The 20,310-nt window shown below is 48.1% G+C and overlaps 1 protein-coding gene across 1 annotated transcript; it reads left to right on the forward strand.

Annotated features, from left to right (window-relative positions):
* The first annotated feature begins 7,960 nt into the window (after nt 1-7,960).
* LOC129344149 (C-factor-like) lies at nt 7,961-19,374 on the forward strand. Its single transcript, XM_055000664.1, has 6 exons — nt 7,961-8,138; nt 11,424-11,484; nt 13,961-14,148; nt 14,405-14,563; nt 16,036-16,146; nt 19,143-19,374. The coding sequence occupies exons 1-6, from the start codon at nt 7,992-7,994 to the stop codon at nt 19,254-19,256; spliced, it is 780 nt and encodes a 259-aa protein (XP_054856639.1). The 5' UTR covers nt 7,961-7,991; the 3' UTR covers nt 19,257-19,374.
* The last annotated feature ends 936 nt before the right edge of the window (nt 19,375-20,310 follow it).

Genomic DNA, 20,310 nt, shown 5'->3' on the forward strand with positions numbered 1-20,310 from the left:
CCTGTTGAGGAGTCTGGAGACAGAAATGGGGATTAAGGGATGTGCCTTGGAGGGATTTAAATCATTCCTCGTGGAACAGACTCAAGGGTTTTAAATCATTCCTCGTGGAACAGACTTCCACACATCCTAAAAATAGCGCCCCACTCACTGAACGCTGGCCGCTTTTCCATGCGATTTCTTTTTAATTTTTTGAGTAGAATTTCCTTTATTTAAACTATAAACATAGATAGACGCGATTTCTGACATCACTGAAAACTGAATCAAAACTGCTTGCATCCGGTTTTGAAACGGTGATGTCAGAAATCACACGGAAAAGCTGCCAGCGTTCCGTAGGTGCTATTTTTAGGATGTGTGGAAACAGCCAAAGGATTGCTGTGGGAGACCATCTATTTTCAGGATGAGAACTGACTTGTGGGGGGTCCCATGGATGCAATCTTACTCCCCCCCCCCCGTTATACAACCTCTACATAAAGCCTCTAAAAGAAATAATTTGTAACATTAGAACTAGATGTCATCAATATGTAGATGACACCCAGCTCTATATCTCGCTAGCCAAATCCCCTGGTGATGCAATAGAGAAGACAGCTGGGGACAAATGGCTGGAAGTGAACAAACGGAAATTGAACCTGGAGAAGACAGAAGTGATGCTGGTTGGGAGGACAGAGATATTGAAGGACGTTGTGCTCTCCACTTTTGATGGGGTTCGACTGACCCTTCCAGACTGGGTACAGAGCCTAGGCGTTATACTGGAAACAACATTGCTGCTAGAAAAGCAAGTTAATGCGAAAAATGCCTTTTCCAAACTCAGTTCAGCCAGGAAGATGGCTCCGTACCTTGACATGGCTGATATGGCCACCTGGATCCCCTCCACGGTAACATCAGGACTAGACTGCTGTAATGCACTCCACATAAGCAGGGTTGCCAACTTTGAGTTGGGAAACTCCTGGAGATTTGGGGGTGGAACATGGGGAAGAGGGGGTCTAGGGAGAGAAAGGACTTCAGTGGGCTATAATGCCATAGAGTTCACCCTCCAAAGGAGCCATTTCCTCCAGGGGAACTGACCTCTCTTGTCTAGGGATCAGTTGAAATTCTGGGAGATCTCCAGGTCCTACCTAGACGTTGACAACCCTATACACAGGTCTTCCCTCGAAGTTACCTCGGAGACTCCAGTTGGTGCAGAATGCAACAGCTCGAATATTATCAGGAGTTAGGGTGTAGCGTGTGCATAACTCCCATTTTGTAGTCACTCCATTGCTCGCCCATCAATTCAAAGTTTTGCCTGTCACGTACACAGGCCTGCATGGCTTTGGTCCCTTATATCTATGGGACCTCCTCTCTCCCCTATGCTCTGCCATGGCAGCTTCACTCATCTGAACAGAGCCTTCTGTAGCGGCAATGGTACAAATGGCCAAAATCAACAGCTGCCTGCATTCTCTGTTGTGTGACCCCCCCACCTTACGGAATGGCCTGCCTCAGGAGGTCAGGAAAGGTCCACGTTTCCTGGCTTTCCACAAACTATGCAATACTGAATTATTCAAGAGGGCTTTATTACACAGGTAATAGGGCTGTGCCGTAAGGAAATGGTTCGGAGAGATGCATTGGTAAAGGGGTAAGTCTATAACCCTTTACTATATCACTGTGTAAGCCATATCTCATCAGATCTCAGAAGTTAAGCAGGGTTGGCCTTGGTTAGTAATTGGATAGGGGACCGCCAAAGAAGGGTCACTATGCAGTGGCAGGCAATGGCAAACCTCTTCTCTTCTCTTGCCTTGAAAACCCTAGCAGGGCGTCAGCATAAGTCGGCTATCACTTGACGGCACTCGCTACCATCGCCACTGTCTGTTGCCGTAACTGTGCTCCTATTAGACAATTCTGCATTGTTTAATATGTTATATCATTTGCTTATGTTTGTTTCAGCATTGTTTTTCAGCTCAGCATCAGATTTCTGCTGTTTTCAAATTTCTACAATGCCTGCCGTATTGGAGAGTTTCTTCTATGCCATTGACCATATTGACTTATACTATATAAACGGCCTTGAGTCTCAATGAAATAGGTGGACTACAAATAATGTAAATGAAATTAAATAAAACAAAAACCCTTCCTATTGTATACTAAGCCTGGAGCTCAGAATGATTCAGCCCAGAGTGGTTTCAGCTCGACAACGTGCTTTATTGCCAACCAGAACAGACACTCAGCAGAACAGAACCCCTCAATAAATACATACAAACCCCACCCCTGGCTTAACCGTCAACCAATAATGACGAACATTCCAGGATACCATCATTTGCATGAACTATATACAATATAACATACCTACAAGAATATGATTGGCCTTTATTTAGAGCGAGCCATTGGCTGCTTGTTGCCAACTGAAACCTCCAATGAGAATGAGTGTCAGGGAAGCCTAACTTTTATTCAAGCTGGGGCCAATACATAACACTTCCCATCTTCCATTCCCACTTTTGTTGGCCAGCACATGGACATCTTCACAGATAGACACATTAATTGTAGCACTTGGGCCAAAAACTTTGCCTCCCTCTGGGTTATTGTTCACACATTCATTTCATATTCCTAGGCCACAATCAGACACATAATTCAGGGTGCTCAACTCTGCACTGGATTGCAGTTCCACCATTTTAGGGACTAATTAATGCAATGGTTTCATATGTGCACTGGGCCAGATTGCCCAGGTTGGGCAATTCCTGGAGATTCGTGGGCAGACCCTGGGTATGGCAGGGTTTGGGAAAAGGAGGGACTTCAGTAGAGTGTAAAGCCATCGACACTGCCAGCACCAGAATTTCTGGCACCTGCGGCCACCCTCCTGTGAGTGTGCATGCAGCTTGCGTGCCTCCGGACTGCGTGATGACGTCATCACATGATGACGTCATCATGCAGCTAAAGCCGGGCCCATTGGCCAGCAGGTAGCTGGGGCGGCGCAGGGAGGCTGCCCACGCTCCACACGCTGTCCCAGCTGCCTGCCGTGCTTGGCCTGTGGCTGCTGCGCCAAGCCGGGGGGGTGTGGTGGCAGTGGCGGCAGCAGCAATGGCGGCACAGGGTTGGCTGGCTGCAGCAGCAGCTGCGGGCCAGGCATGCCAGCTCCATGGCACGCGCCTCCACCCCAGCACCCCCTCTGGCACCCCCTCTGGCACCCCTTCTGGCCCCGCGGCGCCCATGGCGCCCACCATACTGCCTCAATGGTGGCGCCGGCCCTGGCCATAGAGTCCACCTTCCAAAGCATCCATTTTCTTCAGTGGCACTGACCATTGTAGCCTGGAGATCAGTTGTAATTCTGGGAGATCTCTAGGCTCCACCTGGAGACTGATCATACTAGTAAGTTTCTAGTCCTTTTTATCGTGAGGATATAAGGGAAAACAGTGTTTTAATATGCCAGGAAAAGGCAGGTCTATAAGCCTACTAAGTGAATTTTCAATTAGCCAACCTCTTTGTGCTCTCTCTCTCTTCTTGTTTTAGAGCTATAATTAAGTATGACAACTGTTATAACACTTGCAGCCTAGTTGACTGCATAATAACTTGGAAGTAAGCCATATGGAGCTCAATGGAGTTGATTGCCCAGTAAGTAAGCAGAAGCCTGCGGCTTTGGTTGTAGCTTCTTTATGACTCACGTTAAACACCAAAATGCTATACAGCCCAATAAAGCTATTATATAGTTAATAAAAATAATGTATTTTGGGGTGTTTATATAGTGCCTTCAGTGAATATATAGTCACTTTGGGTGTGAACCCAGACGCGACATTTCTACATCAGGTTGACACTCTAGGATTCACCTGAAACTCTACAGCAAAAACCTTAGTTTAAGGTGTATCTCAGAGTATCACCCCAATGTGATGACATCACTTCCAGGTTCATACCAGAGGTGACATTGTGGTGCTGGTGCAAAACTGATTATAGGACTCCACCTATTGATAAATTAACAGGAACACCCTATAGAGAAAGAGGGCCAAGAACAGAACTGTGGAGGATCTCAGTGGAGAGAAGGAAATCAGAAGAGCTTCTTCTCATGGAAAATAAATCAAAGATTGGACAGTTGGGGAGGGAAGGACAGAATCCCATGCTAAGGGGGTCAAGCAGAAGACTGAGATCAACTGTATCAAAGACAACAGGTCCAGTAGGATAAGAACAAACTGAAAGACCTTTGAAAGGGATCACTTTTTGATTTGTGATAGACAGGAAGGAGAACAGTAGAGGAAACGACTACCATGGGATAGAGTCAGGAGTCATTGTGGAGGGATTGGAGGCAGGCAACTGGGTAGCCACTTATCAAGTGAGTTGAGAGGAAGAGGAGAGGACGAAAAAAAGTATAGAAAGAGGCTCAGAAAGGAAGCTAGGATAGAATGGAAGAGGGATCAGAGTGGACATTTTCATTTTGATCTTTGAAGAGTAAGGCAAAGCCTCAAGCGGTGAGTAAGGAGGGGGGAAGTTTCAGGAAAAATCTTAGTAGGGTATCAAAGGTAGAGAAGAAATATTTTCTGGAATGAGTGTGGATCAGGGAGAGACTGTCATAGTGTACTTAGCTAGGTATTTGGTAGATGACAAATTGAGGATCGATTTATGACCAACAAAATCAGCCTGCTTGTTTGTTGTCCTCCAGAGCGTGAACTGAGATATCAAATGAAAGGTGTGTGGCAAGACTGGGGACTGAGATGGACGGGTGGTTTTGTGTGATAGTGAGGCCAGTAAGTCAAAAGTTAAGGACAGGGGTGTTAGATGCAGAGATTACAGAACTAAAGGAGTAAGCAAAGATGACGCCACTTCGAAGAAGCCATTGGAGCCACAGATGTGGACGGAGAAAGAGGCAGAGCACAGAGAAAGGTGGACAGCGTGTGCAGTGCTGAAGGCAATAAAGTGTTCATCGAGCAGATGACATTCCACAGCAAATGCGGAGGAGTTCTTGGTGAACACAAGATCCAGAGAATGCCCAAGGCAGAGTGTGTAGGGGTCAGTGTAAAGGTGGAGCATGAAGGATGTAATTAGGGAAAGGAGACAGCTGCTCCAAGAGAATGATCAATATGGATGTTGAAATCACCAAGGGCATTAGGGAGGAAGCAAGTGAGCCAGACATTGCAGACTAAAGGGAGAGATCAATGTACAAGGGCAACACACAGTCACAGAGGGGGGACCAGAGTCCTTCAGAATGGACTCTGAAGGTAGAGCAGTGGTGAGATGGGGTGAGGGAAGGGACAAAATGGGGTAAAATTTGGAAAGATGACTAGTGTGGACTTCAGAATGAGGTGTGCGGGAGAGGCAGAGACCTCTAACGGAAAGGGCAGCAATGGTGGCAATGCCACAGAGGAAAAGTGGGCTTTGGGGGAAGTCAAGTAAGTGGAGGTATCAAGAGAGAGAAAAGATCACAGGGGGCGTGAATTGTGAATTGATGGAAAGCAGGGACGGGAGAGACAGCAAATAGGAATGAGAGAGAAAAAACACAGGTGAGTGCCTTAGTACTAGGAACAAGTACCAGAAGGCCCATGAAAAGGAAAAATGGATAGTCTGAAAGGGGCAAGAGGAATTTGGCAGGGAGGCGGGCATCATAGGATGCTGCTATCTGAAAGCTTGGATGCTGCAGATTTTGCAGCAAACATGTTTGACAGTCAAACTTATTGATTGTTACTGAGTTTAACTGTGACAATCAGATATGAGACATTCAGCAAGTTTGTTTAGTTCAGCAGCACTGAACAACTCAAATCACTGATAAAGAGGTTTGCACTGAGTTTTGCTAACCTGCACATGTGCAAAAATGATGCAAGTGGATCAGCAGCCGTTATTGTTGCTAAGGAATACCTAGATGAAAACCGAAGACCAGAATTTCTTTTTTTTAAAAAAATAACTCCGTGTTTATTTATGATTGATTTTACTGTCTACTTAATCAACAGCCTGCCAAGTAGAGCAGTGGTATGGGAAGGGAGTGCCAGTAGAACTCAGTTGGGCAGTCTGTGTTGTACTCTACTGTTAGGAAGGGATAAAGTGAACCAGCCTGCTGAATAGCCAGAAACAGGTGAATGAACACAACAGTCCACTGAAAAACTGGCTCTCTGTTCGCAACCGGCTCACAGGATGTGAGATGATCAAACAGCTAATTGAGCATCCCTACCTAAAAGTGTGGATTGGTCACAAACAAGGACCAAACAGGAACCAGAGATGGTCTTTGGCAGCTGCCTTAACTAGCTGCCCATGCGCCAATTATACGGAGATAGAAATCACCATTTAATTCAAGCCCTGCTAGAGGCTGAGAATGTGGTCAGATGCCACTGCAGGGGTGGGAGAGGAGAGATTACGCAGCCAGATAAGAGAATAGCAAGAAACACAAAAGATTGTGTAGCCGTATTGGTCAACACAAAAATTCCAGAAACAAAAGTCATGCAATACCTCATTTATTAGGACCAGCCATAGGCTTAGCAATCTCCAGGTAGGGAGGACATCTCCAAGAATTACAGCTGATTTCTAGACAACAGAGATCAGTTCCCCTGGAGAAAATGGCTGCTTTTGAGGGTAGACTCTATGGCATTATATCTCACTGAGGTCCATCCCCTCTCCAAACGCTGTCTTCCCCAGGCTATACCCTCAAATCTCCAGGAATTTCCCAACCCTGACCATCTAAAATATCACACACACCCCACACACCAAGTGTACAAGCTTTCAAGTTCCACAGAACTCTTCATCAAGCCAGCCTCCCTTTGAGAATAGAAAAGTCTGTCAGCAGTTGCCTCTAAACAGGATAAGCAAATCACTTGTAAGGCAGAGAGAAGAAGAAAAACATGGAGTTCCTCAACTGGCTGACCGTGTGGGAGAGAAACAACAAAACCTAGCGCTAACAGCAGGAATTTAGCATGATCTTGGATTAGAAATTGTTCCCACTGTAAAATAGATTAGCTGATGTTTGTGGTTGTGTTTAAAAAACAAAACTGAACCAAGTATTGTGCAAATTAAATGTGAAAAACAAATCCTTACAAAGGACTTACACAGACTAGATCAATTGAGGGAACTTTCTACAAGAATAATTAAACACCAACACAACAATTTACTGGGGGGGGGGGGAATGAAACCATGCATTGTGTAAAAAAAGAGCAAAACCACTTCATAATAAGCTCCTACAGACTGGATGACACCTAACCAAGTGGGGTCAGCCTCTCAGAAAATGAGAAGAATACGAAGCAGCGTCCTAATTTATTTAGAATCCAGGCCACTGTTGTCATTCATTCCTTGTCACTGAATGAACAAATAAAATGTCTCTGAGCAATCACCTTTAATGGCTGAGCAGCTCTTAATTGTTCAGGGCTAACGAATTAAACACCACAGGCCACTCTCGACAGACTGTTCACGAGGCGCCTCAAACCCAAACCATACATTATGAGGCATATTTCACCACATTTCCCTGGTAGCTGACGTTAAAGCGAATGCCTGGCATAAATTCACCACAGAATTTCTTTGCCATTTCATGATGGGTTGCCAGTTACAGGGATGTGTGATGCTTATTTCATTTATTGTCATCTTGCTAGAGAAACAAGAGGGAAAGGGGGGGGCAACAGCAGCCCCTGGCTCTTCACAACGTGGCGGGACCATTCGTTCAAACGCACACTTCTGGTAGTTCCTCAAAGAGTTTGGCATGCAAAGAATTAGACACACAAGACACAGATCTTGCGACAGGGGAGAGAAATGTGTCCCTTTTCTAATCAGTGTGAGGGCGTCTATTAAAAATGGTGCTGATCAGACACTTTACAAATACCTCAAGCCAACAACGCGGCATATTAGAGGCATCCTTATTAACAAACATCTATCTGAGGAATTTGGCATGAAGAATCATTAAAAAAAATGGGTTTTGCACTTCAGCTTAGACACACACAACTAGTCCATCCTTTCATTATGCATGCTTGCATCACCGACTGAGGTTCATTAAAACCAGGCCGAGTCTCCAGTGTCCCAGATACCTCTGTCCTCACAAAGACACAGGAGCAAGCACTTGCAGTACAGAGACCATGGAAGATTTCAAGATTCAAAGTGTCCTGTTGACCGGAAGCGACCGAGGGATTGGCCTGGGTTTGGTGCAGCAGTTTCTGGAGCTGCTGCATCCACCTCAGTTCCTCTTTGCAACCTGCAGGCATCCTGAGGGCCCTGAAGGACAGGTGAGGAGGAAAGGGGCTGAAACAGGTTCTCCCAGGATCGAGAAGTGGTCCCCTCTTTGTGGAGATCCCCTTTGAGGAGGCACAGAAAGTTTCCTCTCTCCCAGGGGCATATTGAGAAGCTGAAACAGCCCAGCCCCGTTGTGCTGCCACCTCTGATTTACCTGTTACCCCATCGCATCGCAGTTGGGGTTGAGCTTGCTTCTGGCCTCTAGAGGCCTCGCTCCAGGGCGGTGGTCCACTAGTAACAGTCCTGGTTTCTTACAAGGACCAATCTACCCTATATCCCTCCTGAAATGTAGTAAATTTAGTTTATTTTACTTCATTTAAACCCCAGAGGGGACCCAAAGAAGCTTACATCATTGTCCATTCCTCTGTTTTGTCCTCACAAAAACCTTGTGAGGTAGGTTAGGCTGAGAGGGTGTGACTGGCCCAACAAGTTTCTGTGGCAGAGTGGGAATATCATGCAAATATTATTGGGTTGCCAACTACGGTTGCCAACCTACAGGTGGGCCTGGCGACCTGGAATTACAACTGACCTCCTCATGACAGAGTAGGGCTGCCAGGCCCTCTGGTGGGGGAGGGGGATCCCCTGTTCCCAGCCTCTGCCCCCCACCATCACTCACCTGACTGGCAGGGGGGGGGAAGGCCCAGGGAACAGACTCAGGAAGCAAAAAGCCTCCAGCTGTGATGGCATCACTTCCTTAAGTGACAGCATTGTGCTCAATGACAGGCATGCTCCTTCTCCTCACAGGGACCCAAATTGGCCCCATGAAGTAGGGTTGCCAGCTCTAAGTTGGGAAATTCCTGGAGATCTGGGGGGTGAAACCTGGAGAAAGAGGGGAATAGGGAGGGAAAGGACCTTGGCATGGCATAATTCCACAGAGTCCACCCCCCAAAGTAGCCATTTTCTCCAGGTGAACTGATCTCTGTGGCCTGGAGACCAGTTGTAATTCCAGGAGATCTCCAGCCACTACCTGGAGGCTGGCAACCCTACCATGAAGGGTGGGAGGATGCCGGCTGCTGGGCTCAATGACGTCACTTCTGGAAGTGATGTAATTGCACCCTGTTGGACTGTGTATGTGCAAAGCGCGTATGCGAGAAGATAGTAAAGGTAAGTGCCACGTCCCCCTCCTTCTGCCGTAAGGGGACCTGGTAAACCTAGGACAAAGATCAATTCCTCTGGAGAAAATGGCTGCTCTGTAGGGTGAATTCTATGGCAGAATGCCCCATTGAGGTACCTCCCCAAGCCCTGCTCCCTCCAGGATCCACCCCCAAATCTCCAGGAATTTCACAGTCCAGGAGTCTGCCAACCCTAGAAACATGATTGGAACCTATGACAGTAACTGAGTATTAATTTCCTCTGCGGAGGCAAGAATATGATAATTCCATCCTAGTTATCTGAAAAACAAAACACAACATAGCCCTAAGAATAACTAATATAGGTTGGTTTGATCAGGCCACCAGCCTTTCCATGTCTTTAAGAGTAACCTCCGAAAGGAACCCTATTGAGTTCAAACTGAAGCAAAAGGTGTTGACATGCTCACACAGGCACTTTTATATGCTGAAACTGTTAGAGAAGAAAATTCACCTGTGCCCAGCACTCAAAATATGTGATAAACAGAAAAGAAGATTATGCCCAAGGCTATGTTCTCTACCGTCTGTCTTACTTAGTACAGCAGTGATTCCCCTGTTGTCAAAGTGCCTTACACAGCAATAGCCATGCATTACTGCTTAAGAGTAAAAAAAAAAAGTTTATTTAGGAACTTACATGCTTAGATAGTGAAGAGGAGAGATAGATACAGCGTCTGGCTATCTTGCTAACTAAAAGAGAATTCTGAGAAGAAGCAGGATATTACCCTGAGAGCACCAATCAGGAGACAAGACAAGGAAGGGACACTCAAAGAAAGAGAAATGCTGTCCTTACATTCCTGATGAATCCTTGCTGCCCCCTGGCGAGTCTTCTCTTTATCTTTGTACCCTCGTTGTTTCTACTTCCAACACCCCTTCTCAAGGTCCAGTGTACAAAGTCTTCAAGATTCATCTTCTTCCATAGACTTTCAAATGTTTCTTCAGCAAGTGGTTTGGTGAGAACATCTGCAATCATTTCTTCTGTAGGACAGTACTGTAACTCAACAAGCCCTTCTTCTTGCATGTTTCTTACTATGTGATGCTTTACATCTATGTGCTTAGATCTTGACTCGATCCTTTCCGTCTTTGCAAGTTTTATGTATCCTTGATTGTCTTCAAAGACTTGCATGGGTCTTGGTTCATCTGTCCCAAAGCCTTCCGTTAGTTGTATCATCCACTTGAGCTCTTGATATGCTTCCATTGCTGATATATAGTCAGCTTCGGTAGATGCTGCTGTGACAAGTTCTTGCTTTTCTGCTTGTCCGACTAACCGCTCCTCCGCTATAGAAGAACACCTGTTCACTGGTGCACTTTCTATCTGTAGTGTCTTTTTACGAATCTGCATCCATGTATCCCACTAGTCTGGGATTATCACTTGCTGGTAGCTTGAGTTTCAGCTGTGCAGTGCCTCTGAGGTATCTTGCTAGTCTCTTGCTGATGTGGCTGTATTGATTGCTGTAACATTCACCCCCAAAGCGAAGTGAAGCCATCGAAGTAACATTTCTAGATGTGCAATTCAGGCATCAGATGGAATGCAACACAGACAATGTTCTACTTGCTTCTTAGTGCTCCAGGTCGCAGTCCACCTGCAAACAGACTGTGAGGAGCCAAAAAGAAAGAGTATTGCAGAACTGAAAATGTCAAAAAAAGCACCAAGGAGCCCACTGCAACTATTAAGCAAACAGGGAAGACTGAAAAGTAAACACGAGAGCAAACTCACAATTGTGGTCCTTGTATAACCTTAAGTATTTTATATAAAGTGTAAAGTGAAATACATGATTCTAAATAGGAAAGGATGCACACATTGATATCTCTATTACAATATTGGTTCTGTAAAAGTCTCCTGTAAACACTCAAGGTAAGCTACAAAGTCAGTTTCAAAAGCAGGCAGATATCTTATAAGTCCTTCACTTTGCATCTTTCAGATGAAAACTACAAGGTCATTCTACAGCCTTGACACTTGCGTGTCACTTCACTGTACCAAGTTACTCTCATCTTTACTTTTCAGTCTTCCCTGTTTACTTAACAGACCGAGGAAGGCCATGCTTTCCGCTCTAGAATCTCGGTGGTTCCAGTTGCTTGTTTTTTAACAGCCATGTTTTATTAGAGAGCAAAATACTACCTGTACCTTTTCCAACTGAGTGTTTATATCGTTAGGTATTAAAGGAAATGGCTGCTAGATGTTCAAAGAACGCACGCCTGGTTGTGCTGCAACTAGGTAAGTATTCATCATGAGCAATTCTACTCACCAGCATTCACAATGGCAAACCATCTATTATATTTTGCTAGAAACAAAGCCCTTTGTGGGAAAAAATACAACGGGTTCTAGAAAGGAGACCGCGGGCAGGCTGGTATTACTTTTACACCATGACTAATCCTGGCTGGGTGAAGTTGATGGGGGGGCAGACATTGCCACCTGCTCTGCTCCTGATTCCGGCCAGGTGAAGTGAGGAGGATATTTCCACCTGCTCTGCTTCTGATTTCAACTGGTGAAGAGGGGTTGAACATTGCCTCCTGCTCTGTGCTTGATCCCAGCTGGGAGAAGGCAGGGGGCAGGCATTGCCACCTGCTCTGCTACTGATCCCAGCTGGGTGAAAGAGGGTGTGTACTGCCTCCTGTTCTGCACCTGATTCTGGCTGGGTGAAGGGGGTGGGCATTGCTTCCTGCTCCATGCCTGATCCCGGCCGGGTGATAGTGGAGGGTGGGCATTGCTACTTGTTCCGTTCCTGATCCCAGCGGGGTGAAGGTGGTGGGTAGGCATTGCCATCTGCTCCGCTCCTGATCCCAGCTGGGTGAAGTTGGAGGTGGGTGGGCATTGGCCCCTGCTCCACACCTGATCTCAGCTGGGTGAAGGGGGGGGCGCACATCACCACCTGCTCCATGCCAGATCCCAGTGGGGTGAATGTGGGGGGCAGGCATTGCCACCTGCTCTGCTCCAGATTTCGACTGGTGAAGAGAGGTTGGACATTGCCTCCTGCTCCGTGCCTGATCCCAGCTGGGTGAAGGCAGGGGGTAGGCATTGCCACCTGCTCCACTCCTGATGCCGGCTGGGTGAAGAGGGGCAGGTATTTCCACCTGCTCTGCACCCAACCAGATGAAAGGGGGCGTGCATTGCTTCCTGTTCTGCACCTGATTATGGCCGGGTGAAGGGGGTGGGTATTGCCACCTGTTCCATTCCTGATCCCAGCTGGGTGAAGTCAGGGGTGGGCGGGCATTGCCCCCTGCTCCATGCCTGATCCCAGTTGGATGAAGGTGTGGGCGGGGTATGCATCGCCATGCTGGATCCCAGCTGGGTGAAGGCAGGGGGCAGGCATTGCCACCTGCTCCACACCTGATCCCGACCTGGGCTTTCCACCACGGCGTGTACTCAGAGGGACAGGCTGCCTCTTCCAGGCTTCCCTCCATGGCAGTGCCCTCTGGAGAAGCACCAGGGTAGGAAGTGAGTTGTCTGGAACACGGTTAGCCTTTTATATAGTAGGAGTTTGCCCTTCCTCCAAGACATTCCAGTTGTATGCAGCTCCCCCCCCCAAACCGTTTTTTATCTTCACAATGACCCAGAGAGGTAGATTAGGCTGAGACACATTGTGAAGAGGCCAAAGTCTCTCCAGCCTAACTCCAATACCAATGACATTCCACAATTGCAGAGTCAAGACTTTAAGACACTGTTATGTGCTTCCTACTTCCCTGAGACATGAAAAGTTCCAGGGAGAGACTGTACCCGAGTTGTTTTCTTTTGGAGAATGGGAGACTTGTTACATTTTGCTGGAATATACTGGTAAGATGTAGATGGAGGCACCCCTACAAGGTAACAGATCCATTTTCCCACATCAGATATCAAGAGGCATCTTGCCCCCCCAAATGCTTTAGGCAACTGGCGGCCAGGCTACAAGTGACGGGTGACACAGGTTGGACACTTTTCAGCTTCCCTCAAGTTTTGGCGGGAAATGTAGGCAGTTTGGTGGAATGTTGGTCAAGTGACAGTTGAAAAGTTCATTGGACAGCAGTTGGAGAGCCAAGCTGCAAGACCAGGACGCCTACATTTCCCATCAAAACTTGAGGGAAGCTGACAAGTGTCCAACTTGTGTCATTTGTCACTTGTAGCCTGGCCCTCAGTTGCTGACTGGACTGCTTCAGTTTCTTCTGTAATCTCAAGCTGCATTTTTATTTTCTCTCTCATCCCACACACATATGCCCCTGCCCCCTTCCTTGAGGGTGAGGGAGAACCCTTTTCAAGCCCTACTAGTTATTGATTGACACTAAAGGCCCACTGAAGGAGAGAGCCAGGGCTTTTTTTCAGCGGGAACGTGGTGGAACGGAGTTCCGGCATCTCTTAAAAACGGTCACATGGCCAGTGGCCCCGCCCCCTGATCTCCAGACAGAGGGGAGTTAAGATTGCCCTACTTGCTGCTTGGCGGCGCTTAGGGCAATCTAAACTCCCTTCTATCTGGAGATCAGGGGGTGGGGCCACCAGCCATGTGACCGTTTTCTCCGAGGACAACCCACTGAGTTCCACCACCGCTTTTCCCAGAAAAAAAGCCCTGGAGAGAGCTATAGCCGTTATGAAATGTGACTTCTTCGTCTGGCTCCCTCAAGGCATGCCACTTTAAGCTCAGATCATGACAATACCAAATAGTGCTTATTTTTGGTCCTGTCTCTGGACAGGCCCCTCTTAAATCCTGTTTCACTCTGCCTAGATGTCACAGATCCTCACAGTATCACGGCCGCTGCCAAAGAAGTAGAAGAGCACCTCGCAGGGTGCGGACTCAACTTGCTCATAAACAACGCTGGCATTGCTCAAGAAACCACTCTGGACTCCGAGACCGCTCAGAGCATGGCCGCTGTGTATGCCACCAACACCATTGGCCCCATGCAAGTTTGCCAGGTACAGGCATGGCAGGCAGGCCAGCTGACCGTCTTGGGAAATGCTTGAGCAGTTCGAGAGCCACTAAAGACCTCTCTAAGGAAGGGGTGGGGGTTGGAGAAAACCATGGCATGTATTTGCATGGGAGGGAGGCGACGACCGTCTGGAGCTAGGCCAGAACATCAGAGGGATGGGGAATTTGTGAGCTTTGCTGAGGCTGGTTGAATCAAAGCACATATTTCATCTGATGGGTGCTGCTTTGCCTCTCTCTCACCAGGCATTCCTGCCTTTGCTGAAAAGAGCAGCCATGAAGAGCAACTGCCCTGGGATGAGCTGTGGCAAGGCAGCCATCGTTAACATGTCTAGTAGCTACGGCTCCATCACTGCTCTTGATGAGTGGCAGCGGCATCAAGACGTCAGCTATCGCTGCAGCAAGGTATAGGGGCTGGGACTGTCTTCCAGCGCAAAACCCGGGGCCAGTGCAAGAGTCTTATCTGCCCTTGATAGGATGAAGTTAGAAGGAGGGTGTTTTGAGGCTGAGTGCACCCTTGAGTTCTCTGCAATAACACAGAAGGATCTAGGATATAGAGTAGCCATGTGATTCCACTAAAGCAAAAATGAGAGTAAGCTTTGTACTAAAAGCACAAGCGTTACAGGTTAGCATTAAGGGCTTTGCACCATCACTCCGGAATGGTCACAAGAGGCTGGACTCACCTATCGGTGGGCACTCCTTGGTGGCTCAAACAGCTGTCTGACTTACCTACCTGGCCCAGCCAACCCTGAAGGAACCAGGAAGTAGAGCAGGGCTGGTCACAGCACTAGGACCCTGGGAACCCCAGTGGACAATTCTCATTCAGCCATTGTGCATTTGGCACATTAACACCTGTCCGTTTCAGTTACCAACTTGCCTTACCTGTAAAGCAAGAACTGGAGAGACTTGATGGATGAGTTGCACATTGTACTTCAGATTTTTGGCTGACACCTTGTGCTGCCCAGTTGCTTTGTGTATGTGTATCATAATCCACCTTGAGTCTCAGCAAGAAACGTGGGCGAGATATAAATATATGAATTGTACTCTGGCAGAAATGTTACCCTGTCCGTGCAGCCAGATTAAGACCATCCTGTTGGATTTATGGGAGACGTGTTGCGTCACATGAGGTCACTTGCCCATTGGTCTACTTAGGGCGATGCTGGCAAGTGGGAGTCATGTACTGCTGAAATGTGTAGGGCTGATGTCATGGGACAAGCAGATGGTGTACTGTAGTTCATATAACAGTACGGTGATGAGCACAAGGCAGGAGAAGCCATGTGTGTGCTCATCTGCCTTGCGATTTAATCCAGTAAGTCTGAATGGAAATCAGGACTAGAAAAACAGCCACTATACCGGCAGACCAGGGTTGGGCCCTGACAGCACACAGTACCACCAAACAAACCTGCCTCGGTCACAGCAAGGGCCGGATCAAGGGGGGGCAGGAGGGGTAGTCTGCCCTCGTGCCACCAGGGAGGGTGCACCAGAAGCAGCTCCCAGCTGCCGGGAGCGTGCGGGCGGCAGCACAGGCAGCCTCCCAGCCCCCCACGCTGCCTTCCATGTGCCCCGCAGGACAGGGGGCGGCCGGCTGCCCTATCCTGCGGGGAGGCGGCTTCCCAGCCCCGCATGCTGCCTACACCAGCGTACCGTGTGGGCGGCACGCTCCGCCCTGCATGATGACGTCACAGGAGTGACATCATCATGCGGCACCAGGAGCGCACGCGGGGTCGGACTAGGGTTGCCCTGGGCGCCGGCAACCCTAGATCCGGCCCTGGTCACAGCTAGCCAAACTTCTCACCAGATGGAGAGACCTTCATCCCACATTGCAAGAGACCTTTGGCATGAAACGTTGGGTCCTAACTGTGTGCTTTTCCCTACAGGCTGCTTTAAATATGCTCACCAGGTGCCAGTCCCTTGGGTATGGCACCACGGGGGTCCTGTGTGTTTCCCTCCATCCAGGGGGCGTGAAAACCCACTTGGGAGCAGAAAAGGTAAGCAGACGGAACACTGGGAATCAGGTGTGAAGTTGATTGGGGACACCTCAATTTATTTTCCAGCACACTTCCACTATGAATCTCTACAACTACGAAAAGTAGAAGTTGACAGTTTTCATTTCAAGTTAGGATTTTTTTAAGCACTAGCCAGAGAGGAGGGAGAAAATGCTTCTGCTGTTGATTTCAGACTGCCCAGTTCTAAGGAACTGTCTTTGAAGTCCTTCACCCTTTGAAGGTAAAGGCAATTGAATGTGATACATCACCACAAGTATCAATATTCTTTCATTGGCTAAGCTACTCTGAAATCACAGAAAGGAGCTATTGCACTTACTCAAAAATCAATTCTAAACAACTTTGGGTAACTTAAATTCCTATGTTGTCAATGGCCGAAAGGCACAGGTTTTTCAAGAGACATTTTGTTGGTCCACACAAGCACAGGAGTGCTGGAGCTTTTTCAAAAGGCTGAAACAGTCAACACATTGCTTATTTTTCTGATGCATGCTCCCATGACATCCCTTGGAAGATTAATGTGCCCGAATTGCATGAAAGCTGGCAGGAGATCACCTTTAATGAAGGACAGACTGGAAAAATGCAGTCTGTGCTTCATGGCCTCAAAATCCTCAAAGGATTTGCTGTCAGGCACTGTTGGAACAGAGATCAGTGTAGAGCCAGCCTGTGATAACTCACTCTGGGTTGCTTAATGACAGGTTGCCCTGACTCTCTGCCTGTGCTAGCTGACAGCCCATCTCATCACTTTCTGGTCAGACTCCAAAAAAAAACAAAAAAACCAGCAGCATTTTTGATGTGATGGGACAGGATTTGGGATGCCAGTCCCCCACTGGGGTGGGGTATCCCCCACTCCCACCCTCCACCCTGCCCCTGTTTACCTGGCTCGTGGGGGGGAATAATAATAACATAATAATAATAACATTCGATTTATATACCGCCCTTCAGGACAACTTAATGCCCACTCAGAGCGGTTTACAAAGTGTTATTATTACCCCACAACAATCACCCTGTGAGGTGGGTGGGGCTAAGAGAGCTCAAGAGAACTGTGACTCGCCCAAGGTCACCCAGCTGGCTTTGTGGAGGAGTGGGGAATCAAACCCGGCTCTCCAGATTAGAGTCCCGTGCTCTTAACCACTACACCAAACTGGCTCTCTATGGCCTCCCAGGGTGTGCTCCCAGGCAGCATGGTGTTCTCCCAGGCGGTGAGCTGCTGCACATCACAGTGGCCTGATTCAGGCCCGATTCAGCCAGAATCAGAGCTGGATTCAGCCCCCTGGGATGCGCAGGAGCACTCCCAGGGCAGCACATGACCTGCGCGATGACATCACTTCCTGGAAGTGATGGTATCGCACAGGCTGGGACCACATGTGTGTTCTGTGTATGCGTGTGCACATGGGGAAAGCCGTGAGGTAGGTGCCGATCCTCTGACCTCCCACCTGGGGGGGGCGAGGGGGGGGACCTAGCAACCCTAGACATGATGCAGTCCAGATAAACGGGTCCCAGCTCTCCGCAGTGTTGCACTTTCACTACCTATTGATACATCAAAACAAACTGGCTGTAAAATGCCACCCAACCGGAACGGCAGCTGCATCGTGCCTAAAGGCAGAGGTTTCAATGGCAGCATTAGGACCAAAAAGAGTAAAGGGAAACAACATGCCCTAGCAGTAAGGCACCAATAGAAGCCTGAGCATAAGAACAAGACAAAGCAGCCCTTGTGACAGCAGAGATGACTGAACAAGAGCGCCGGCTACAATCTAGAAGCAGAAGTTCACTGAGAGCCAAACTACGAGTGACGCCTGACACAGGTTGGACACTAGTCGGCTTCCCTCAAGTTTTGATGGGAAATGTAGGCATCCTGGTCTTGCAGCTGTAATGGAGAACCAAGCTGTAAAATCATGGCGCCTACATTTCCCATCAAAACTTGAGGTAAGCTGACAAGTGTCCAACCTGTGTAAGGCATCACTTGTAGTTTGGACCTGAGGTTGAAGCTCAGGTCTGAGTTCTACTGAAACGGGGCGGGATGGGGAAGAAGCTCTTAAGCAGGTCTGCCAAGTGCATTCCAGTCCCGTGGAACTGTTTTCAAGGGACTGGAATAAGCCTTGCTGTATGCTGAGTTGTGTGGTCTTGTTACAGTGCTTATTTGTGTACTGGATTGTGGTCAGCTTCTGGCAAAGCCTGCCACCAGGTCACAAAACCGAGCACCTGCAGGAGCTCTCAAAAGCACGGATTACCCCAAGTGCTGCTCCCTGCATTCCTTGAACACAAACAGGTACTCCGTGGATGAAGCTTCGGACCTCATCCCTGCCCAAGTGTGTGCTCTGCCACTGAGCCTAACAGAGCCAGGACAGTTCATTGTCTCAAACTAATACAAACGCTGACCTTTATGAGGTTTTGTATTTTTAAAGAACTGGAGTTTAAGGGGGAACGAATTACTTTCTCAAAGAAGGCTTCTTCTGCAGATTTCTCCAACCCTGCTCTCTCCATCAAAGCTGCTTGGGTGAGGTTTCCCACATTTCTGTGCTGCAGGGCACACCATAGACACGCTACGCATCTTGGCCCACTGTGCGTTCAGCATTCCCTACGTGTGCCTTGCTTGGAAAGCTGCTGGACTGCTCCACATTCTCTCTCTTCCACTTTGCTACTGATCAGTCCTGAACTGACTTGGGGCCAGGCATCTCATCCCAAGAACCTAGCAACAGTGCCCTCTCCTCGTGGGCGTCCTTCACCCAGCTCCGGCTGCTGTTCCAGAAAAGGTCTTCCCTGAACCCACATTGGCTCAAATGAAACTCTGTGACCCACTGCTCTTCTTTTCCTATCCTTATTCGATGCAACCCAGCTGTCTCCTATCTCAGCATCCTTTGGGGGTATAGATATGCCTTGATTCTGTTCTTCCAGGTTGCTCTACAACAGCCAGTCAGCATGCAGCTCATCACTGCTTGATTCATACACAATCACACAGACTCCCTCCCTCTTTTTCCTCCTAGGGAGTACTGACTGTGGATTCCGGCACGAAGAAAATCCTAGATGTGCTTTCTAGCCTCTCTGCTAAGGACAATGGGACCTTTGTAGACTGGAGAGGACAAAGAGTTCCTTGGTAAGGAAGCCAAAGAACATCCTCCCCGGTCCTGCCCACGATGAAACCAAGAAGCACGAGGCTCCAGAGTTTGAGCCCTTCCATCCTTTATTAGAGGAAATTAAAAATTGACTCTCATCATGCTCAAGATCAGATTCCTCCAGGGCCGATTCCAGACGGCCCTCCCTGTCCTGAAACGTCGCACGTCGTCACGCGGAAAACGCAAAATACCGCGTTTTCTCGTGCGAGTTTTGCGAGAAAACGCGGTATTTCGCGTTTTCCGCGTGACGACGCGCAATGTTTCGGGATGGGGAGGGCCGTCTGGAATCGGCCCAGGTGTTCATTGTTTGGGGCCTTTGGTGACTTTGTTAATTGATCATTAAAGCCCGTCGCGATCCTGCACTGTAGAACCTGGACCACATACACTGATAGGCAGGGCTTTTTTTCAGCTGGAACGCGGTGGAACGGAGTTCCGGAACCTCTTGAAAATGGTCACATGGCTGGTGGCCCCGCCCCGATCTCCAGACAGAGGGGAGTTTAGATCGCCTTCCACGCCGCCAAGCGGCACGGAGGGCAATCTCAACTCCCCTCTGTCTGGAGATCAGGGAGCGGGGCCACCAGCCATGTGACCATTTTCTCCGAGGGCAACCCACTGAGTTCCACCACCTCTTTTCCCAGAAAAAAAGCCCTGCTGATAGCATCTTGGTGGATTGCACCCTGCGCACTGGTGCAGCCTTGATCTAGACCACAGATGGTTACATTTTCATCCTATGCAATTAAATATTTTAAATATGTAATCAAAACAATAATTCAGGGACTGATAATACTTGGTAAACAATCAAAACTACGTTTTTCTTAAAAGCTTGTATCATCCAAACATGCAATGCCCCGTCAAATCAAGATCATAGTAACCCAGAAAACCTCTACACAGTAACGATTCTCCATTATATATTAATTGCCACTGCAAATGAAAGATCAAGATGGGTAGCTGTGTTTGTAGCAGTAGAAAAGAGCAAGAGTCCAGTAGCACCGATAAGACTAACAACATTTGTGGTAGGGGATGAGCTTTCATGAGTCAC

The sequence above is a fragment of the Eublepharis macularius genome, chromosome 16 (assembly GCF_028583425.1).
Source record: "Eublepharis macularius isolate TG4126 chromosome 16, MPM_Emac_v1.0, whole genome shotgun sequence".
Taxonomy (NCBI): Eukaryota; Metazoa; Chordata; class Lepidosauria; order Squamata; family Eublepharidae; genus Eublepharis; species Eublepharis macularius.

What these genes read in the sequence shown, in the direction of transcription:
- LOC129344149 (XM_055000664.1), top strand. Translation starts at nt 7,992, where the DNA reads ATGGAAGATTTCAAGATTCAAAGTGTCCTGTTGACCGGAAGCGACCGA. An exon ending in GCCCCATGCAAGTTTGCCAG is followed by an intron (nt 14,149 to 14,404) that starts GTACAGGCATGG and finishes CTCTCTCACCAG; the next exon opens with GCATTCCTGCCTTTGCTGAA. An exon ending in CCCACTTGGGAGCAGAAAAG is followed by an intron (nt 16,147 to 19,142) that starts GTAAGCAGACGG and finishes TTTTCCTCCTAG; the next exon opens with GGAGTACTGACTGTGGATTC.